Here is a 25,239-nt window from a genome sequence, read left to right as displayed (position 1 = left end):
TTTAGTTACGTATAAAGTTTAAAGGAATTTCTCCCAAAGATAATCATTTGTTTTTCAACTCTTACCTTACTGATCTGTATGTTTGTGTCTTTCGCAGTCACATACAGCTGCGAAAGGACCCAGTAGACTGATTCTGTTTGTATTCCTTTGTATAATTCTTATCGTAGTAATTGAACGTAGGATTAAGATCATCGTAGTTATTACAAAAACTTTTACAATCATAATCATTTTAGTTTCCGCCATAGTTATCGTTGATGTTTTTAACCAGTTTTTCAGGTAACGAAGTGCGACTCACTACTCTTACATACTGTTACTTCATAGCCTTACTCCGCTTATGAGCAAACTTAGCCTGTCGAAGGGTGTTGACTCTAGCGCCTAGTCTCTCTTGCCAAGTCTGTGGTGTTTATAAACGACCTTGGACCATAGACCATCTCACCGATGAAGTAAATAACGAATCACTCCGGCCTGATCTAAAGTGATCAGGTCGTCACATCATTTGTTATATTTGCTTATATAAAGCTTTTCTTCGAAGGTTAATGTAGATAAACATATTCTAAAGATAGATAGTCGGCTTGTAGAGGTACAGTTAAGGACATCTTTAAACAAGGCCGCGCATTGCTTGATTTCCTGTCCTATTTTCGTGACTATATGCGTAGCCTCAATCGTTTAATAGAAGAACGGTTGGTCTACAGTGTTGAAAACTTTGAGACATCGATGTATTTTTGGAAGGTCCTGAGAATTGCTGAGATCCAGGGGAATTTAATAGAATAGAAGAAAAGTTCGAGCAACAGCCCCTCAAGATAAACGAAGGTGCTATGTGGTCAGTAATTCAAGTATATACTGCTGATAGACATACTCGTCTAGTTGCGTCGTCTTAGCGTGATTATATATATATATATATATATATATATTTTCCGCTGTCTCCCGCGTTTGCGAGGTAGCGCAAGGAAACAGACGAAAGAAATGGCCCAACCCACCCCCATACACATGTATATACATACGTCCACACACGCAAATATACATACCTACACAGTTTTCCATGGTTTACCCCAGACGCTTCACATGCCCTGATTCAATCCACTGACAGCACGTCAACCCCGGTATACCACATCGATCCAATTCATTCTATTCCTTGCCCTCCTTTCACCCTCCTGCATGTTCAGGCCCCGATCACACAAAATCTTTTTCACTCCATCTTCTCCACCTCCAATTTGGTCTCCCACTTCTCTCGTTCCCTCCACCTCCGACACATATATCCTCTTGGTCAATCTTTCCTCACTCATTCTCTCCATGTGCCCAAACCATTTCAAAACACCCTCTTCTGCTCTCTCAACCACGCTCTTTTTATTTCCACACATCTCTCTTACCCGTACGTTACTTACTCGATCAAACCACCTCACACCACACATTGTCCTCAAACATCTCATTTCCAGCACATCCATCCTCCTGCGCACCACTCTATCCATAGCCCACGCCTCGCAACCATACAACATTGTTGGAACCACTATTCCTTCAAACATACCCATTTTTGCTTTCCGAGATAATGTTCTCGACTTCCACACATTCTTCAAGGCTCCCAGGATTTTCGCCCCCTCCCCCACCCTATGATCCACTTCCGCTTCCATGGTTCCATCCGCTGCTAGATCCACTCCCAGATATCTAAAACACTTTACTTCCTCCAGTTTTTCTCCATTCAAACTTACCTCCCAATTGACTTGACCCTCAACCCTACTGTACCTAATTACCTTGCTCTTATTCACATTTACTCTTAACTTTCTTCTTTCACACACTTTACCAAACTCAGTCACCAGCTTCTGCAGTTTCTCACATGAATCAGCCACCAGCGCTGTATCATCAGCGAACAACAACTGACTCACTTCCCAAGCTCTCTCATCCCCAACAGACTTCATACTTGCCCCTCTTTCCAAAACTCTTGCATTCACCTCCCTAACAACCCATCCATAAACAAATTAAACAACCATTGAGACATCACACACCGCTGCCGCAAACCTATATTCACTGAGAACCAATCACTTTCCTCTCTTCCTACTCGTACACATGCCTTACATCCTCGATAAAAACTTTTCACTGCTTCTAACAACTTGCCTCCCACACCATATATTCTTAATACCTTCCACAGAGCATCTCTATCAACTCTGTCATATGCCTTCTCCAGATCCATAAATGCTACATACATATCCATTTGTTTTTCTAAGTATTTCTCACATACATTCTTCAAAGCAAACACCTGATCCACACATCCTCTACCACTTCTGAAACCACACTGCTCTTCCCAAATCTGATGCTCTGTACATGCCTTCACCCTCTCAATCAATACCCCCCCATATAATTTACCAGGAATACTCAACAAACTTATACCTCTGAAATTTGAGCACTCACTCTTTTCCCCTTTGCCTTTGTACAATGGCACTATGCACGCATTCCGCCAATCCTCAGGCACCTCACCATGAGTCATACATACATTAAATAACCTTACCAACCAGTCAATAATACAGTCACCCCCTTTTTTAATAAATTCCACTGCAATACCATCCAAACCTGCTGCCTTGCCGGCTTTCATCTTCCGCGAAGCTTTTACTACCTCTTCTCTGTTTACCAAATCATTTTCCCTAACCCTCTCACTTTGCACACCACCTCGACCAAAACACCCTATATCTGCCACTCTATCATCAAACACATTCAACAAACCTTCAAAATACTCACTCCATCTCCTTCTCACATCATATATATATATATATATATATATATATATATATATATATATATATATATATATATATATATATATATATATATATATATATTCTATTATTTTGCTTTGTCGCTGTCTCCCGCGTTAGCGAGGTAGCGTAAGGAAACAGACGAAAGAATGGCCCAACCCTCCCACATACACATGTATGTACATACACGTCCACACACGGAAATATACATACCTATACATCTCAATGTACACATATAGATACACACACAGACATATATATATATACACAAGTACATAATTCATACTGTCTGCCTTTATTTGTTCCCATCGCCACCCCGCCACACATGGAAAAACAACCCCCTCCCCCCCTCATGTGTGCGAGGTAGCGCTAGGAAAAGACAACAAAGGCCCCATTTGTTCACACTCAGTCTCTAGCTGTCATGTAATAATGCACCGAAACCACAGCTCCCTTTCCACATCCAGGCCCCACACAACTTTCCATGGTTTACCCCTGACGCTTCACATGCCCTGGTTCGATCCATTGACAGCAAGTCGACCCCGGTATACCACATCGTTCCAATTCACTCTATTCCTTGCACGCCTTTCACCCTCCTGCATGTTCAGGTCCCGATCACTCAAAATCTTTTTCACTCCATCTTTCCACCTCCAATTTGGTCTCCCACTTCTCCTCGTTCCCTCCACCTCTGACACATATATCCTCTTGGTCAATCTTTCCTCACTCATTCTTTCCATGTGACCAAACCATTTCAAAACACCCTCTTCTGCTCTCTCAACCACACTCTTTTTATTTCCACACATCTCTCTTACCCTTACATTACTTACCCGATCAAACCACCTCACACCACATATTGTCCTCAAACATCTCATTTCCAGCACATCCACCCTCCTGCGCACAACTCTATCCATAGCCCACGCCTCGCAACCATACAACATTGTTGGAACCACTATTCCCTCAAACATACCCATTTTTGCTTTCCGAGATAATGTTCTCGACTTCCAAACATTCTTCAAGGCTCCCAGGATTTTCGCCCCCGCCCCCACCCTATGATTCACTTCCGCTTCCATGGTTCCATCCGCCGCCAGATCCACTCCCAGATATCTAAAACACTTTACTTCCTCCAGTTTTTCTCTATTCAAACTTACCTCCCAATTGACTTGACCCTCAACCCTATTGTACCTAATAACCTTGCTCTTATTCACATTTACTCTTAACTTTCTTCTTTCACACACTTTACCAAACTCAGTCACCAGCTTCTGCAGTTTCTCACATGAATCAGTCACCAGCGCTGTATCATCAGCGAACAATTACTGAATCACTTCCCAAGCTCTCTCATCCACAACAGACTGCATACTTGCCCCTCTTTCCAAAACTCTTGCATTCACCTCCCTAACAACCCCATCCATAAACAAATTAAACAACCATGGAGACATCACACACCCCTGCCGCAAACCTACATTCACTGAGAACCAATCACTTTCCTCTCTTCCTACACGTACACATGCCTTACATCCTCGATAAAAACTTTTCACTGCTTCTAACAACTTGCCTCCCACACCATATATTCTTAATACCTTCCACAGAGCATCTCTATCAACTCTGTCATATGGCTTCTCCAGATCCATAAATGCTACATACAAATCCATTTGCTTTTCTAAGTATTTGTTACAAACATTCTTCAAAGCAAACACCTGATCCACACATCCTCTACCACTTCTGAAACCACACTCCTCTTCCCCAATCTGATGCTCTGTACATGCTTTCACCCTCTCAATCAATCCCCTCCCATATATATATATATATATATATATATATATATATATATATATATATATATATATATATATATATATATGTATATATATATATATATATATATATATATATATATATATATATATATATATATATATATATATATATATATATATATATATCGCTACCTCGCAAACGCGGGAGACAGCGACAAAGCAAAATAAATAAATAATAATATATATATATATATATATATATATATATATATATATATATATATCCCTGGGGATAGGGGAGAAAGAATACTTCCCACGTATTCCCTGCGTGTCGTAGAAGGCGACTAAAAGGGAAGGGAGCGGGGGGCTGGAAATCCTCCCCTCTCGTTTTTTTTTTTTTTTAATTTTCCAAAAGAAGGAACAGAGAAGAGGGCCAGGTGAGGATATTCCCTCAAAGGCCCAGTCCTCTGTTCTTAACGCTACCTCGCTATCGCGGGAAATGGCGAATAGTATGAAAAAAAAAAAAAAAAATATATATATATATATATATATATATATATATATATATATATATATATATATATATATATATATATTCATTTATTTATTCATTATCTATTTATTCATTTTGCTTTGTAGCTGTCTCCCGCGTTAGCGAGGTAGCGCAAGGAAACAGACGAAAGAATGGCCCAACCCATATATATATATATATATATATATATATATATATATATAGTCTCTGTTGCTGTGCAGGGTGGGTCATCTCTTACTGTTATTACTTGTATGAAGCACAAACTGAAGTATATAACGATAGTTATGTCAATAATAATTATGTCAGTTAATTTGTCACTTGGTGTTCATATGGCCTGTTGAATACTATGGGTAAAGCGCAGTGCAATTTCATTGTAGATTATCTACTGATTGATCATATCAGTAAAAATGATGACTATTACGAGCGGTGTATGTTACGAATCACAGAAGCTCGTAGGGGAGTAGAATAGAATCATTATGACTATCCGAATACACGTAACTGGACAATCATTTGTCTATTATAGGCTCTAATATGTGTGTGTGTGTGTGTGTGTGTGTGTGTGTGTGTGTGTGTGTGTGTGTGTTTATTCATTCATTCATATATCTGTTTATCTGATCATTTACTTATCTCTCAAATCTATTCATTCATACTTGCAGCTCAGGAGAAAAAACAAATATCAAAACCTGTGGAATCCAAGATAAGAATTCACTATTAAACTCAACATTGCCAACTCTTAAAGACAGATCAAATGCTAGTACCTGAACATAATAAAGACTTATGTATTTAAGGTAACAGAAGGTGATTTTGCTCTTGAACAATAGCAATATTGATCGTGTCCTTTGGTCATTATCCTTCATTGCGAAGTCGAGAGAAACTTCTAGGCCTTTAAGATGTCTGAGGAGGAGAAGGGTACGCTGGAACTGGCCGAGAACGGCAAGTTGAACGACCTGAAGGGACAGGAGAACAGCGACCTGAAGCAGAAGAATGAGGTGTACGAAGTGGCCAGTAACAGCAGCGAAGCGTTCGAGGCTGTCTTACGTCAGGTGGGCGACAACGGCCCCTGGCAATGGCGTCTTCTGGTCATAGTCTCCTACTGCGGCATTTTCACCTGTTTCCACAACCTGTCTGCAGGTGAGTTCTTCTTCCCTCGTCTCCTCAGCTACCTCCTCCTCCTCATCCTCCTCCTCCTACCTCCTCTCTTCCCCTTACCTAGAGTGTTTCTTCATCATTTCCCTGAGTTAATGATCTGTTATCCAGACCTGGACGTTGGAGTTCTTGTTCTGCTTCCATTAGTAGATCTCCTGTTCTTCATCCTATTATCATTATTATTATTATCATTATTATTACTATCATCATTATTATTATTATTATTATAATTATTATTATTATTATTATTATTATTATTATTATTATTATTATTATTATTATTATTATTATTATCATCATTATTATTATTAGTAGTAATATTATTATTATTATTATTATTATTATTATTATTATTATTATTATCATTATTATTATTATTATCATTATTATTATTATTATTATTATTAGTAGTAGTAGTAGTAGTAGTAGTAGTAGTAGTAGTAGTAATAGCAGTGTAGTAGTAGTATCGACAGTATCAGTAGCAATGTTATTTTCATAATTCCAGTTGTCAAAAATGTCAATAATGCATAATATCATTATTACTGTCATTACTATGATTCTATATGTTTACAATTTTGATGATCATACTCCAGGTAATGGTGGCTATGTATTTACTGGTCATCTTCCTTGTTCTCTCTTGCTTCCCTCATGGTTGCCTAATATCACTTAAGTTTTGCGCGAGGCAACAATTGCTCACCAGAGGTCAGCTAATCATGACGCTTGTCAGTTGTCTTGCACCTTCAGTGTTCCTGTGAGTTACCATGAGGTTCTTGAGCCGCCTGTCCGTGTCCCTGATGTGTTCAGCCTTGGAACTTTTCTGAGCAACTTCGATGCTTTTTTATTTTTTCATGTGTCAACACCGTCTGAATCGTCCTCTATTTGCTCATTCCTGAGCCAATCTAGTCGCGTTATCAATCTGAAGATCTTGAGATCTTCTTAAAATTGAATATTGTTCTTAGAATATAGGTTCGAAGATTCATACTTATAAGTCAAGGAATATCTGTCATTTGATGTATATATCATTGTATTTGTTTACCTGGAGATATTCCTTCATAGATGGATGATACAGAGGAAGATCTCTGTTAAAACCGTTCCTTCTGCTTCTCTGCATACACTGGGTCGTGTTCTCTTTCAGCTTGACTCATGGTTGTTCACACTTGAACTGCTTCAGTTCGTAGTCATCAGCGGCCAGGTTACTCTCACCAACACTTCCCGAGTGGATCTAAATCTATGTCATCTCTGTGACTCGATTCATCTCCTCAACTTCCATGAACTCATTTCATGTATTTGTTTCTCGCTAGATATCGGAGTAACTAGTCTCTAGAGGCGTTTTGACATCTTTACTTCCTACGTCTCTCCATAAGGAAATATGTCTGAGCAAGAGTGGTCACTGCACACTTCCCTTCGTGACTTCCTGTTTTCCTCTCAGTAATTTCGCTCTTCTATCTAATTCGTTATAGTCATTCGTTATAGTCATTGTTTGTGAAATGTCAATTGTCATCTATGACTCTTCGCATTGCCTTGTATTCCTTTATTACATAATCAAGTATGAGCCTAGTCCATTCGGTAAGTCATGATAGATGGATCATGAAAAGTAACGGCCCAGGGCCTTCCGTACCCCACTGGTGACCCGCCACCAACCAAGTTAGAGGAGTCTCCCCTGACTTAAATCTTCAGTTCTCTTTCGCTGAGGTAATTTTCTGTCTATCTAACTTGTCTCCTCTTTTATATATGTAGTTCGGCTTGTGGCCATTGAATATAGATTGATCATTAAACCAAAAATGGTTGAGGGTTTAATCTCAGAAAATTTTGTTGATAGAGTTTTAAACCTGTTGTTGTACTTAATGGCTTTAACAACTTTAAGCTCATTAAGCTTGGACCTGTACATGTTGGAATATGTTTCTCAACCACTGAACGACCATTAAGTTGGAATCGTAAGGAAGCGTTCAACACATACAGTTGGATTTATATAAGTAAAAAAGAATACTGAAGATAGAGATAACGTAACCAAATGTAAGAAATGTCGATGCATTTAAGTTACAACTCGTATATTTCTCCAGGTTATTGCATATATCAGTAACAGAAAAAAAGTGTATTCTCTTTAAAGACAGAAGAAAAAATCTTTGAGTGTCTGGAGAACAGCAAGCAAGTAACTGAAAACAAAGGCTGATGTTACTGAAATTTAAAGACAAGCTAACAAAATATCACTGTGAAAGTTATAGCAGTTATAAGTAAAACATGGCTTATACATCCAGTCTGAATGTGAGATTCATCTGAATAGATTGCAAGAAGGTGTTATAAATAGAAGGTGTGTCCATCAAGCTCCTGTAGTACGAACTTGAGAGAAGCTATGGATATATGTACGCTTACCTGAGTGGAAGGGCCGTCTCGGGGCTGGGATGGCCTCTACAACCCTACCTGGTTTTAGATGTTGCCTACTTCGTAGAGAAACATGTCTTCCTCCCTCAAGAAACACCAACATATTCACACCTACACATGGGCAAAATATACATGCATACATACATAACCAGAAAAGCACCCAGTGTGGACCTCCGTGGTGCACTGGTTAGCGTTACTGACTATGAGTTAGCACGGGCTTTCCCGATGGCCGGGCCCTCCTAGGTTTGAAACATGGGCGCGGCAGTCGGTCCACACCCTACCCAGGTGTTCATCCTGCTTTTGGGGCTGGTCGATAAATGGGCATCCGTCTTAAGCTGGGGTGTGTATATATGCATACATATACATGACACACACACACACACACACACACACACACACACACACACACACACACACACACACACACATATTGGATAGGATCACAATTTTGAGCGTGATCAAGATATTCCTATGAGTCCACGGGGAAAATGAAACACGAAAAGTTCCCAAGTGCACTTTCGTGTAATAATCACATCATCAGGGGAGACACAATAGAGAAATATAACAGTAAGTTGATATACATCGAAGAGACGAAGCTAGGACGCCATTTGGTAAACATGTGATTGTCCAAAACATGATTTCAAACTAGTTAGCTTTGATGTTTCCTCACTTTTCACTAAAGTTCCAGTTGATGACCTTTTAGAATATCTATTTGATGTCTTGGATGATATTCATTTACCTGTTTCAAAGTCTGTTTTCATTTAACTCATAAAACTGTGTTTTAAAGACTGTATTTCAATTCAATGAAGATTATTATGCTCAAAAATTTGGTATGGCAATGGGTAACCCTCTTTCACCTGTACTAAGTAATCTTTATAGGGAATTTTTTTAAACAAAATAGCTAAAGGATATCTTACCATCTAATGCAATTTGGTTTAGGTATGTAGATGATGTTCTTTGTGTTTGGCCAACAAATGAAAATTTACAAATATTTCTCCCATTACTTAACAATTTAGTACCTTCCATCAAATTTACTGTAGAAAATGAAAATAATGACATGTTACCATTTTTAGATTGCATGATCCATAGACAAGGAAACAAGTTTAAGTTTAGCATATACAGAAAACCCACCAATGTATGCTCATATATTCATTATTAATCATCTCAACATGACAGAGTTAAATTATCATCATTTCAATCTATGTTCCTTAGGGCATTACGTATTTGCAGTCCAGAGTTTATTGATGATGAGTTTGAGAAGATATATTCTATTGGATCTAAGTTATAGTACCTTAGATCTTTCATTAATAAATCCCTTAAGTTAGCAAAGAAATCATTTTATAGAGTTGAGCCCAAACCTCCCATTGACACCAAGAATCTTTTAGTTCTCCCTGTGATAATAATTCTACTTTACTTCCCATGTTGCTTAAATCCTTAAATCCTTAAATGCCTTCAGCAACAATAATACTATAAAGAATATCTTAATCAGGAATTCACCAGAAAATTCTCCTGGATGCATCTATAAAGTGCCATGTAGAAATTGTAATAAGTTTTATATTGGGCAGACTGATAAGGATCTTTCTGTTAGACTTAAGCAACATAGATAAAGTATGAGAACGGGACAAAAATCAAATGCCTTGTTTAATCACGTTAAAAACTATGATCATTGTATTGACTGGAGTAATGCCATCTCAGTTATCAACTCTAACTATTACCACGAGAAATATAATTGAATCTTCTATCATTAGATACACAAAGAATTATAATCTTGATATTAGTGATGGTCTATACAAATCGATTAACTTTATTGTTGATGAAATTTGTAAAGTGATAAGTTTATGAAACGCTCGTTGTCTATCTTGAACAATCGCATGTTTACCAAATGGCGTCCTAGCTTCATCTCTTCGATATATATCAACTGACTGCTATATTTCTCTCTTGTGTCTCGCCTGATAATGTGATTATTACACGAACGTGCACTTGGGAACTTATCGTGTTTCATTTTCCCCATGGACTCATAGGAATATATATCATTATTTCTTTTCTTTTATTATACTTTGTCGCTGTCTCCCGCGTTAGTGAGGTAGCGCAAGGAAACAGACGAAAGAATGGCCCAACCCACCCATATACACTTATACATCTCAACGTATACATATGTATACACACACAGACATATACATATATACGCATGTACATAATTCGTACTGTCTGCCCTCATTCATTCTCGTCGCCACCCCGCCACACATGAAATGTCAGCCCCCTCCCCCCCGCATGTGCGCAAGGTAGCACTAGGAAAAGACAACAAAGGCCACATTCGTTCACATTCAGTCTCTAGCTGTCATGTATAATGCACAGAAACCACTGCTCCCTTTCCACATCCAGGCCTCACAGAACTTTTCATGATTTACCCCAGACGCTTCACATTCCCTGGTTCAATCCATTGACAGCACGTCGACCCCGGTACACCACATCGTTCCAATTCACTCTATTCCTTGCACGCCTTTCACCCTCCTGCATGTTCATGCCCCGATCACTCAAAATCCTTTTCACTCCATCTTTCCACCTCCAATTTGGTCTCCCACTTCTTGTTCCCTCCGCCTCTGACACATATATCCTCTTTGTCAATCTTTCCTCCCTCATTCTCTCCATGTGACCAAACCATTTCAAGACACCCTCTTCTGCTCTCTCAAGCACACTCTTTTTATTACCACACATCTCTCTTACCCTTTCATTACTACTCGATCAAACCACCTCACACCACATATTGTCCATAACATATCCACCCTCCTCCGCACAATCCTATCTATAGCCCACGCATCACAACCATATAACATTGTCGGAATCACTATTCCTTCAAACATACCCACTTTTGCTTTCCCATATATATATATATATATATATATATATATATATATATATATATATATATATATATATATATATATATATATATATATATATATATATTGGAAAGGATCACAATTTTCCACATGATCAATAAGGTAAGACGACTGTAAAACTCACTCCTCGCAACACACCAGTAGTAATCACAAACAGTAATCACATGAGTGACGATCGTATCCCATGGGTTTTAGTAATCAAGGTTAATTGTAATAGTCAGACATAGTCAAACAGCACAAGTAATTACACGAGTTGCTCGATGAGCAAGTGCAACCATCGGCTGCAGTGTCGATTCATGAACCAAGGCTCGCTGGTGTAGTGCTCCACTAGGCCAGTGTTGAGTGTACCAGTCTTTTCACTAAGAAGGTCTTGGTGTTCGTTACAGGGTTCCAGCAAACAAGTGATGTCGTGTGTTGCAGTTTTAGTCTTCCTGAGGGGGTATGGTGGGTTGCTGTCCTCCACGAAGTAAGTATTTCACCGGCTGTCGTGGTCCTTTGAGCAAGTGTTACTGTGATGTAGTGATGTCTCAAGCCAGTCTATTGTGTTACAATGAATCTATAGTATTACAGAGTAATATTGCAGTCTTCTACCAAGCAGGTGTCGTATGGTGCAGTGAAACACGACAGTTCAGCCATATGTTGCAATGACCCTTGCAAGAGGTCTCCCTCATGTTGCAGTGACCCACAAGAGTCCTTCCTCATGTTGCAGTGACTAACAAGAGATTTGCCTCATGTTGCAGTGATCCACAGAAGTTCAGTCTCACGTCACACTGACCCACTGGAGTTTTGTCTCATGTTGCAGTGACCCACAAGAGTTCTGCCTCATGTTTCAGTGGTCCACTTGTATTGCCTTGTGTTGCAGTGTTTCTGGCGGCGACCCCCGAGCACTGGTGCAGAGTTCCCGGCCTCCAGGAACTTAACACTACCGAAGACCTTCGCAACATCTCCATCCCCTGGTGAGTACACCCACCTGCTGCACACCTGTACAAGTGCACCTTTATACCTAAACACCCACACCTGTACACCTGCATGACCACGCCTGTACATCAGCATACCCATACCAGTACACCTGAACGCCCATATATGTATACACCAACACCTGTACACATAAACACCCACACCTGTACACCTGCAGGCACACACCCATACACCAACATACCTGTGCGCCCACATACGTACAGTGGTGTTAATGATATATACTCCTCCACACAATTGCAACAATCCAGAGAACAATGAAGGAACAATCAGGACTTTACATTAAGCCATAAAACACTCACTTTCCTGAGATGTTAAAGTGCTGATTATAACGGGTTTCAATTATGAAGCGAAAACGGGGAAAGTTGGGTCCTTATGGTGAAAGGGGAATCAGGAGGCACAAGACTTTAGGGTTCATACAGAAGAATGTCCTACACTCCAACAGTGCCAACATATCACTGACCACACCAGGATGAGAGGGCATGAAACGCCATCATTACTAGACCTTATCTTCATATCTAGTTCCATGAATTATATACGATACAACAGTTGGAATAAGTAATCATGTCTTTTAATGACAACACTAAAAGACAAAATGAGATATAATCTTGGAAACTACACAAATAATAACTTTCATGTTAACGTAGATTAAGATTTGGAGTTCAGTAGCCAGGAACCATGGCGTTGTGGATCATGGGTAACTTAAACCTAAGCACAAAGGGAATAGTAAATACGAGGAAAGACTCATGAAGTAAAAGGTGTTAAAAGAGCGAAGGCGTTTCGAGATGTGCAGTGACGAGGATATATATATATATATATATATATATATATATATATATATATATATATATATATATATATATATATATATATACATATCCTTGGGGATAGGGGAGAAAGAATACGTCCCAAGCATTCCTCACGTGTCGTAGAAGACGACTAAAGGGGACGGGAGCGGAGAGCTGCAAACCCTCCCCTCCTTGTATTTTAACTTTCTAAAAGGGGAAACAGAAGGAGTCACGCGGGGAGTGCTCATCCTACTCGAAGGCTCAGATTGGGGTGTTTAAATGTGTGTGGATGTAACCAAGATGAGAAAAAATGAGAGATAGATAGCATGTTTGAGCAAAGAAATCTGGATGTTTTCGCTCTGAGTGAAACTAAGCTCAAGGGTAAAGGGGAAGAGTGGTTTGGGAAGGTCTTGGGTGTAAAGTCAGGGGTTAGTGAGAGGACAAGAGCAAGGAAAGGATTAGCACTACTCCTGAAAAAGGAGTGGTGGGAGTATGTAATTGAGTGTAAGAAAGTAAACTCTAGATTGATACGGGTAAAACTGAAAGTTGATGGAGAGAGATGGGTGATTATTGGTGTATATGCACCTGGGCATGAGAAGAAGGATCATGAGAGGCAAGAGGTGAAAAAGACGGCAAATGAGAGTTGGGGTGAGAGAGTATCATTAAATTTTAGGGAGAATAAAAAGATGTTTTGGAAGGAGGTAAATAAAGTGCGTAAGACAAGGGAGCAAATGGGAACTTCAGTGAAGGGGGCTAATGGGGAGGTGATAACAAGTAGTGGTGATGTGAGAAGGAGATGGAGTGAGTATTTTGAAGGTCTGTTGAATGTGTTTGATGATAGAGTGACAGATATAGGGTGTTTTGGTCGAGGTGGTGTGCAAAGTGAGAGGGTTAGGGAAAATGATTTGGTAAACAGAGAAGAGGTAGTAAAAGCTTTGCGGAAGATGAAAGCCGGCAAGGCAGCGGGTTTGGATGGTATTGCAGTAGAATTTACTAAAAAAGGGGTGACTGTATTGTTGACTGGTTGGTAAGATTATCTAATGTATGTATGATTCATTGTGAGGTGCCTGAGGATTGGCAGAATACTTGCATAGTACCATTGTACAAAGGCAAAGGGTATAAGAGTGAGTGCTCAAATTACAGAGGTATAAGTTTGTTCAGTATTCCTGGTAAATTATATGGGAGGGTATTGATTGAGAGGGTGAAGGCATGTACAGAGCATCAGATTGGGGAAGAGCAGTGTGGTTTCAGAAGTGGTATGTATGTGAAAAATACTTAGAAAAGCGAATGGATTTGTATGTAGCTTTTGTGGATCTGGAGAAGGCATATGATAGAGTTGATAGAGATGCTCTGTGGAAGGTATTAAGAATATATGGTGTAGGAGGCAAGTTGTTAAAGCAGTGAAAAGTTTTTATCGAGGATGTAAGGCATGCGTACGTGTAGGAAGAGAGGAAAGTGAATGGTTCTCAGTGAATGTAGTTTTGCGGCAGGGGTGTGTGATGTCTCCATGGTTATTTAATTTGTTTATGGATGGGGTTGTTAGGGAGGTGAATGCAAGAGTTTTGAAAAGAGGGGCAAGTATGAAGTCTTTTGTGGATGAGAGAGCTTGGGAAGTGAGTCAGTTGTTGTTCGCTAATGATACAGCGCTTGTGGCTGATTTATGTGAGAAACTACAGAAGCTGGTGACAGAGTTTGGTAAAGTGTGTGAAAGAAGAAAGTTGAGAGTAAATGTGAATTAGAGTAAGATTATCAGGTACAGTAGGATTGAGGGTCAAGTCAATTGGGAGGTAAGTATGAATGGAGAAAAACTGGAGGAAGTGAAGTGTTTTAGATATCCAGGAGTGGATTTGGCAGCGGATGGAACCATGGAAGCGGAAGTGAATCATAGGGTGGGGGAGGGGGCGAAAATTCTGGGAGCCTTGAAGAATGTTTGGAAGTCGAGAGCATTATCTCGGAAAGCAAAAATGGGTATGGTTGAAGGAATAGTGGTTCCAACAATGTTGTATGGTTGCGAGGCGTGGGCTATGGATAGAGTTGTGCGCAGGAGGGTGGATGTGCTAGAAATGAGATATTTAAGGAGAATATGTGGTGTGAGGTGGTTTGATCGAGTAAGTAATGTAAGGGTAAGAGAGATGTGTGGAAATAAAAAGAGTGTGGTTGAGAGAGCAGAAGAGGGTGTTTTGAAATGGTTGGTCACATGGAGAGAATGAGTGAGGAAAGATTGACCAAGAGGATATATGTGTCAGAGGTGGAGGGAACGAGGAGAAGTGGCAGACCAAAGTGGAGGTGGAAAGATTGAGTGAAAAAGATTTTGAGTGATCGGAGCCTAAACATGCAGGAGGATGAAAGGCGTGCAAGGGACAGAGTGAATTGGAACCGGGGTCGACCTGCTGTCAATGGATTGAACCACGGGCATCTGAAGCGTCTGGTGTAAACCATGTAAAGTTGTGTGGGGCCTGGATGTGGAAAGGGAGCTGTGGTTTCGGTGCATTATTACATGACAGCTAGAGACTGAGTGTGAACGAATGTGGTCTTTGTTGTCTTTTCCTAGCGCTACCTCGCACACATGAGAGGGGAGGGGGTTCTTATTCCATGTGTGGTGAGGTGGCGATGGAAATGAATAAACGCAGACAGTATGAATTATGTACATGTGTGTATATGTATATGTCTCTGTGTGTATATATATGTATACATTGAGAAGTATAGGTATGTATATTTGCGTGTGTGGACGTGTATGTGTATACATGTGTATGTGGGTGGGTTGGGCCATTCTTTCGTCTGTTTCCTTGCGCTAACATCTCGCTCCCTTCACCTCTGACACATATATCCTCTTGGTCAATCTTCCCTCACTCATTCTCTCCATGTGACCAAACCATTTCAAAACACCCTCTTCTGCTCTCTCCACCACACTTTTTATTTCCACACATCTCTCTTACCCTTACATTACTTACTCGATCAAACCACTTCACACCACATATTGTCCTCAAACATCTCATTTCAAGTACATCCACCCTCCTGCGCACAACTCTATCCATAGCCCACGCCTCGCAACCATACAACATTGTTGGAACCACTATTCCTTCAAACATACATATTTTTGCTTTCTGAGATAATATTCCCGACTTCCAAACATTCTTCAAGGCTCCCAGAACTTTCGCCCCTCGCCCACCCTATGACTCACTTCCGCTTCCATGGTTCCATCCGCTGCCAGATCCACTCCCAGATATCTAAAACACTTTACTTCCTCCAGTTTTTCTCCATGCAAACTTACCTCCCAATTGACTTGACCCTCAATCCTACTGTACCTAATAACGTTGCTCTTATTCACATTTACTCTTAACTTTCTTCTTTCACACACTTTACCAAACTCTGTCACCGGCTTCTGCAGTTTCTCACATAAATCAGCCACAAGCGCTGTATCATTAGCGAACAACAATTGACTCACTTCCCAAGCTCTCTCATCCACAACAGACTTCATACTTACCCCTCATTCCAAAACTCTTGCATTCACCTCCCTAACAACCCCATCCATAAACAAATTAAACAACCATGGAGACATCACACACCCCTGCCGCAAAACTACATTCACTGAGAACCAATCACTTTCCTCTCTTCCTACACGTGCGCATGCCTTACATCCTCGATAAAAACTTTTCACTGCTTTAACAACTTGCCTCCTACACCATATATTCTTAATACCTTCCACAGAGCATCTCTATCAACTCTATCATATGCCTTCTCCAGATCCATAAATGCCACACACAAATCTATTTGCTTTTTTAAGTATTTCTCAAATACATTCTTGAAAGCAAACACCTGATCCACACACCCTCTACCACTTCTGAAACCACACTGCTCTTCCCCAATCTGATGCTCTGTACAAGCCTTCACCCTCTCAATCAACACCCTCTCATATAATTTACCAGGAATACTCAACAAACTTATACCTCTGTAATTTGAGCACTTACTCTTATTCCCTTTGCCTTTGTACAATGGCACTATGCAAGCATTCCGCCAATCCTCAGGCACCTCACCATGAATCATACATATATTAAATAACCTTACCAACCAGTCAACAATACAGTCACCCCCTTTTTTAATGAATTCCACTGCAATATCATCCAAACCTGCTGCCTTGCCGGCTTTCATCTTCCGCGAAGCTTTTACTACCTCTTCTCTGTTTACCAAATCATTTTCCCTAACCTACTCACTTTGCACACCACCTCGACCAAAACATCCTATATCTGTCACTCTATCATCAAACACATTCAACAGACCTTCAAAATACTCACTCCATCTCCTTCTCACATCACCACTACTTGTTATCACCTCCCCATTAGCCCCCTTCACTGAAGTTCCCATTTGCTCCCTTGTCTTACGCACTTTATTTACCTCCTTCCAGAACATCTTTTTATTCTCCCTAAAATTTAATGATACTCTCTCACCCCAACTCTCATTTGCCCTCTTTTCCACCTCTTGCACCTTTCTCTTGACCTCCTGCCTCTTTCTTTTATACATCTCCCACTCAATTGCATTTTTTCCCTGCAAAAATCGTCTAAATGCCTCTCTCTTCTCTTTCACTGATAATCTTACTTCTTCATCCCACTACTCACTACCCTTTCTAATCAACCCACCTCCCACGCTTCTCATGCCACAAGCATCTTTTGCGCAAGCCATCACTGCTTCCCTAAATCCTTACCTCCTTTGTTCTCACCTTTTTCCATTCTGTACTCAGTCTCTCCTAGTACTTCCTCGCACAAGTCTCCTTCCCTAGCTCACTTAATCTCACCACTCTCTTCACCCCAACATTCTTTCTTCTTTTCTGAAAACCCCTACAAATCTTCACCTTCGTCTCCACAAGATAATGATCAGACATCCCTCCAGTTTCACCTCTCAGCACATTAACATCCAAAAGTCTCTGTTTCGTGCGCCATTTCTTTCGTCTGTTTCCTTGCGCTACCTCGCAAACGCGGGAGACAGGGACAAAGCAAAATAATATATATATATATATATATATATATATATATATATATATATATATATATATATATATATATATATATATATATATACATATATATATATATATATATATACACATGTATATATATATATATATATATATATATATATATATATATTGGGAGGTGAGTTTGTATGGAGAAAAACTGGAGGAAGTGAAGTGTTTTAGATATCTGGGAGTGGATCTGTCAGCGGATGGAACCATGGAAGCGGAAGTGGATCATAGGGTGGGGGAGGGGGCGAAAATTTTGGGAGCCTTGAAAAATGTGTGGAAGTCGAGAACATTATCTCGGAAAGCGAAAATGGGTATGTTTGAGGGAATAGTGGTTCCAACAATGTTGTATGGTTGCGAGGCGTGGGCTATGGATAGAGATGTGCGCAGGAGGATGGATGTGCTGGAAATGAGATGTTTGAGGACAATGTGTGGTGTGAGGTGGTTTGACCGAGTAAGTAACGTAAGGGTAAGAGAGATGTGTGGAAATAAAAAGAGCGTGGTTGAGAGAGCAGAAGAGGGTGTTTTGAAATGGTTTGGGCACATGGAGAGAATGAGTGAGGAGAGATTGACCAAGAGGATATATGTGTCGGAGGTGGAGGGAACGAGGAGAAGAGGGAGACCAAATTGGAGGTGGAAAGATGGAGTGAAAAAGATTTTGTGTGATCGGGGCCTGAACATGCAGGAGGGTGAAAGGAGGGCAAGGAATAGAGTGAATTGGAGTCATGTGGTATACAGGGGTTGACGTGCTGTCAGTGGATTGAATCAAGGCATGTGAAGCGTCTGGGGTAAACCATGGAAAGCTGTGTAGGTATGTATATTTGCGTGTGTGGACGTGTGTATGTACATGTGTATGGGGGGGGGGGTTGGGCCATTTCTTTCGTCTGTTTCCTTGCGCTACCTCGCAAACGCGGGAGACAGCGACAAAGTATAAAAAAAAAAAAAAAAAAAAAAAAAAAAAATATATATATATATATATATATATATATATATATATATATATATACATGTGTATATATATATATATATATGTATATATATATATATATATATATATATATATATATATATATATATATATATATATATATATATATATATATATATATATATATATATATATATATATATATATATATATATGTTGAACAACAACATTTCCACTTTGCATTGTTATGGAGAAATTAGGAAGATTAAGACGCTCACAATTGATTCACATTCCATTTTGGAATGTTCTTATTTGGTGTCATACAGGAAGGTCAAGTTCTTATATCTCGACTGACAAACCAAACAAATTATGGTGCAGGAAGAGGAGTACATGTATAGATGATTAAATTTCATCAATAATAGATGCCGCAAGGGCGAGGAGTGATGCTTGAGGCTGGCTCGGAGTTTCTGTCCACCCAGCATTTTACGAGTGTAACTACGCCGAGACTCTGGGACCCTCCAACCAATGAGAACTTCCCCTATATTTCTATAGCCAATCGAAATGTCTTCACAGTGGACGTGTATGGTCTACCGGCTTTTCATGGATGAAATAGCTGGACTGATTTCGCATAGGGCAAGAGCAAGCCAATGAGGATTTTCTTTTTTGCTAGTACATTTAAACTTACAATGAAGCATCAGGAGTTGGTTGAAATCGACAGAGCAAAGATAGGCCAACAGCTATGGAGTGCTTCTCTTCTTTAGGCCAACAGCTATGGAGTGCCTCTCTTCTTTCCCAAGAGGATGACAGCAAGGGACCATCAGAGTTGCTTTGATGGCGTGTGCAGAATTACGAAACTGGACGAGTTCGCTGATGATCCCTGAGATGGAGTTCTGAATGAAAACCCAGGGAACAACGAGTGGTTGCTGCGCTTTACCTAATCAAGATGTTTTGAAAGAGGATTTTCGTCGTCCTTAGAATCTAACATCCTCCAAGTGCATGATATGGAGCAGCAGCAGCAGCAGCAGCAGCAGCAAGAAACACACGTGACCACTGCCGACTCGACAGAACTTAGTTGATAATAGAAGCATCCTCCTCGAAGGCTCAGAGTGGGGTGCCTAAATGTGTGTGGATGTAACCAAGATGTGAAGACCCTTACTGGAAAAACAATCACTCTTGAAGTAGAACCTTCAGACACAATTGAAAATGTGAAGGAAAATAGTGAAATTGGAGAAAAATGTAGCTTAGACATTGAAGCTTATTGATACAGTGGTTAAATTGATGAGAACTGCTATTGACGTTTGTGTAAATGAATTATACATTTCCTTTTTTTCCATAGCCAGAGGTTGAACCATTATGTGACATTCATTTTTTTCATTCATTTCAAGCTAGAAGTTTCAGTTATCTAAATTGTTTCTTACATTTTTTCATATGTATATATATGTATGTGTGTGTGTGTGTATATGTGCGTATGTATGTGTATGTGTGTGTATGTGTATATGTATATATATATGTATATTATCCCTGGGGATAGGGGTGAAAGAATACTTCCCACGTATTCCTCGCGTGTCGTAGAAAGCGACTAGAGGGGACGGGAGCGGGGGGCCAGAAATCCTCCCCTCCTTGTATTAACTTTCTAAAATGGGAAACAGAAGAAGGAGTCACGCGGGGAGTGCTCATCCTCCTCGAAGGCTCAGAGTGGGGTGCCTAAATGTGTGTGGATGTAACCAAGATGAGAAAAAAGGAGAGATAGGTAGTATGTTTGAGGAAAGGAACCTGGATGTTTTGGCTCTGAGTGAAACGAAGCTCAAGGGTAAAGGGGAAGAGTGGTTTGGGAATGTCTTGGGAGTAAAGTCAGGGGTTAGTGAGAGGACAAGAGCAAGGGAAGGAGTAGCAATACTCCTGAAACAGGAGTTGTGGGAGTATGTGATAGAATGTAAGAAAGTAAATTCTCGATTGATATGGGTAAAACTGAAAGTTGATGGACAGAGGTGGGTGATTATTGGTGCATATGCACCTGGGCATGAGAAGAAAGATCATGAGAGGCAAGTGTTTTGGGAGCAGCTGAATGAGTGTGTTAGTGGTTTTGATGCACGAGACCGGGTTATAGTGATGGGTGATTTGAATGCAAAGGTGAGTAATGTGGCAGTTGAGGGAATAATTGGTATACATGGGGTGTTCAGTGTTGTAAATGGAAATGGTGAAGAGCTTGTAGATTTATGTGCTGAAAAAGGACTGATGATTGGGAATACCTGGTTTAAAAAGCGAGATATACATAAGTATACTTATGTAAGTAGGAGAGATGGCCAGAGAGCGTTATTGGATTACGTGTTAATTGACAGGCGTGCGAAAGAGAGACTTTTGGATGTTAATGTGCTGAGAGGTGAAACTGGAGGGATGTCTGATCATTATCTTGTGGAGGCTAAGGTGAAGATTTGTATGGGTTTTCAGAAAAGAAGAGTGAATGTTGGGGTGAAGAGGGTGGTGAGAGTAAGTGAGCTAGGGAAGGAGACCTGTGTGAGGAAGTACCAGGAGAGACTGAGTACAGAATGGAAAAAGGTGAGAACAATGGAAGTAAGGGGAGTGGGGGAGGAATGGGATGTATTTAGGGAATCAGTGATGGATTGCGCAAAAGATGCTTGTGGCATGAGAAGAGTGGGAGGTGGGTTGATTAGAAAGGGTAGTGAGTGGTGGGATGAAGAAGTAAGAGTATTAGTGAAAGAGAAGAGAGAGGCATTTGGACGATTTTTGCAGGGAAAAAATGCAATTGAGTGGGAGATGTATAAAAGAAAGAGACAGGAGGTCAAGAGAAAGGTGCATGAGGTGAAAAAAAGGGCAAATGAGAGTTGGGGTGAGAGAGTATCATTAAATTTTAGGGAGAATAAAAAGATGTTCTGGAAGGAGGTAAATAAAGTGCGTAAGACAAGGGAGCAAATGGGAACTTCAGTGAAGGGCGCAAATGGGGAGGTGATAACAAGTAGTGGTGATGTGAGAAGGAGATGGAATGAGTATTTTGAAGGTTTGTTGAATGTGTTTGATGATAGAGTGGCAGATATAGGGTGTTTTGGTCGAGGTGGTGTGCAAAGTGAGAGGGTTAGGGAAAATGATTTGGTAAACAAAGAAGAGGTAGTAAAAGCTTTGCGGAAGATGAAAGCCGGCAAGGCAGCAGGTTTGGATGGTATTGCAGTGGAATTTATTAAAAAAGGGGGTGACTGTATTGTTGACTGGTTGGTAAGGTTATTTAATGTATGTATGACTCATGGTGAGGTGCCTGAGGATTGGCGGAATGCGTGCATAGTGCCATTGTACAAAGGCAAAGGGGATAAGAGTGAGTGCTCAAATTACAGAGGTATAAGTTTGTTGAGTATTCCTGGTAAATTATATGGGAGGGTATTGATTGAGAGGGTGAAGGCATGTACAGAGCATCAGATTGGGGAAGAGCAGTGTGGTTTCAGAAGTGGTAGAGGATGTGTGGATCAGGTGTTTGCTTTGAAGAATGTATGTGAGAAATACTTAGAAAAGCAAATGGATTTGTATGTAGCATTTATGGATCTGGAGAAGGCATATGATAGAGTTGATAGAGATGCTCTGTGGAAGGTATTAAGAATATATGGTGTGGGAGGAAAGTTGTTAGAAGCAGTGAAAAGTTTTTATCGAGGATGTAAGGCATGTGTACGTGTAGGAGGAGAGGAAAGTGATTGGTTCTCAGTGAATGTAGGTTTGCGGCAGGGGTGTGTGATGTCTCCATGGTTGTTTAATTTGTTTATGGATGGGGTTGTTAGGGAGGTAAATGCAAGAGTTTTGGAAAGAGGGGCAAGTATGAAGTCTGTTGGGGATGAGAGAGCTTGGGAAGTGAGTCAGTTGTTGTTCGCTGATGATACAGCGCTGGTGGCTGATTCATGTGAGAAACTGCAGAAGCTGGTGACTGAGTTTGGTAAAGTGTGTGGAAGAAGAAAGTTAAGAGTAAATGTGAATAAGATCAAGGTTATTAGGTACAGTAGGGTTGAGGGTCAAGTCAATTGGGAGGTGAGTTTGAATGGAGAAAAACTGGAGGAAGTGAAGTGTTTTAGATATCTGGGAGTGGATCTGGCAGCGGATGGAACCATGGAAGCGGAAGTGGATCATAGGGTGGGGGAGGGGGCGAAAATTCTGGGGGCCTTGAAGAATGTGTGGAAGTCGAGAACATTATCTCGGAAAGCAAAAATGGGTATGTTTGAAGGAATAGTGGTTCCAACAATGTTGTATGGTTGCGAGGCGTGGGCTATGGATAGAGTTGTGCGCAGGAGGATGGATGTGCTGGAAATGAGATGTTTGAGGACAATGTGTGGTGTGAGGTGGTTTGATAGAGTGAGTAACGTAAGGGTAAGAGAGATGTGTGGAAATAAAAAGACCGTGGTTGAGAGAGCAGAAGAGGGTGTTTTGAAGTGGTTTGGGCACATGGAGAGGATGAGTGAGGAAAGATTGACCAAGAGGATATATGTGTCGGAGGTGGAGGGAACGAGGAGAAGAGGGAGACCAAATTGGAGGTGGAAAGATGGAGTGAAAAAGATTTTGTGTGATCGGGGCCTGAACATGCAGGAGGGTGAAAGGAGGGCAAGGAATAGAGTGAATTGGATCGACGTGGTATACCGGGGTTGACGTGCTGTCAGTGGATTGAATCAAGGCATGTGAAGCGTCCGGGGTAAACCATGGAAAGCTGTGCAGGTATGTATATTTGCGTGTGTGGACGTATGTATATACATGTGTATGGGGGTGGGTTGGGCCATTTCTTTCGTCTGTTTCCTTGCGCTACCTCGCAAACGCGGGAGACAGCGACAAAGTATAAAAAAAAAAATATATATATATATATATATATATATATATATATATATATATGTATATATATATATATATATATATATATATATATATATATATATATATATATATATATATATATATATATATATATATATATATATATATATATATATATACATGTATATATATATATATATATATATATATATATATATATATATATATATATATATATATATATATATATGTATATACATTTACCATATCTGTAGGTCTCTATAACCATAGCCTTACACCAACATGGCCATGACGGTATGCCATCATGCCTATGTGCATACTAACATGACCATTACTATAATCCAAGGTGACCATCTCTGTACACCAATAAGACCACAACCCTACACCATCATGACCATAACTGTACACCTACATGAACATGTTACATGATCATAACTGTACACCTACATGAACATGTAACATGATCATAACTGTACACCTACATGAACATGTAACATGATCATAACTGTACACCTACATGAACATGTAACATGATCATAACTGCACACCTACATGAACATGTTACATGATCATAACTGTACACCTACATGAACATGTTGCATGATCATAACTGTACTCCTACATGAACATCTTAACATGAACATAACACCACACCAATGTGACCACATATGTTCATCTCATGTGCATTGTCATAATTCTGTTTGTTTATGATTTTACACATTGACATACCTTTGAAAATCTACCTCTAGTGCCGTATCCACCACTGTTCGATCACGCTCAAAAATTCAGCTAAGTTCTCGAATCGCGTTACACACAACAAAGATCTTCATTGAAAAGTCTTTCATAACCCGTAGATAAATACATCATTAAAGTCATGCTCTCAAGACGCACGAATAACGCTGCACTTTCGAGCTGTACAGACGAGTAGCCTCATAGTTAATGGTGGAGTTTACCTCAGCCCAGCACTAGGACCCTGCAGGTAACCCTCTGCCGTGTCGCCAGGGTAGACGATGGAGCTGGCGGGGGGAAGTACTCCTCCTGCAGCTACTACGACAGAGACTGGTCGACACTGGTGGCCAGCGGGGCGCTAGACGGCAACACCCTACCTGACCTGTCCACCAACTTGACTAAAGAATGCGACCACTGGTTCTACGATCACTCCGTCTACAAGAGCACCGTCGTAGAAGAGGTAGGTACATTTTACCTGCCTCTGTGGCATACTCCTCCTTCGTGTAGCTACACGCCTTTCGATAGATACACGCCACTTGTT

The 25,239-nt window shown here is 40.3% G+C and overlaps 1 protein-coding gene across 1 annotated transcript in view; it reads left to right on the top strand.

The window, feature by feature from the left end:
* Positions 1-25,239, top strand: part of LOC139761947 (organic cation transporter protein-like) — a 145,038-nt gene that overhangs the window by 64,586 nt on the left and 55,213 nt on the right. Inside the window, exons 2-4 of the mRNA XM_071686654.1 lie at positions 5,681-6,155; positions 12,312-12,405; positions 24,972-25,158. Coding sequence (XP_071542755.1) covers positions 5,915-6,155; positions 12,312-12,405; positions 24,972-25,158 — 522 coding nt within the window. The 5' untranslated portion in view covers positions 5,681-5,914. The remainder of the gene's footprint in view (positions 1-5,680; positions 6,156-12,311; positions 12,406-24,971; positions 25,159-25,239) is intronic.

Source organism: Panulirus ornatus, chromosome 42, assembly GCF_036320965.1.
Source record: "Panulirus ornatus isolate Po-2019 chromosome 42, ASM3632096v1, whole genome shotgun sequence".
Taxonomy (NCBI): domain Eukaryota; kingdom Metazoa; phylum Arthropoda; class Malacostraca; order Decapoda; family Palinuridae; genus Panulirus; species Panulirus ornatus.
Note: the sequence above shows the minus strand (reverse complement) of the source record. Positions and strands in the feature narration are given on the sequence as shown.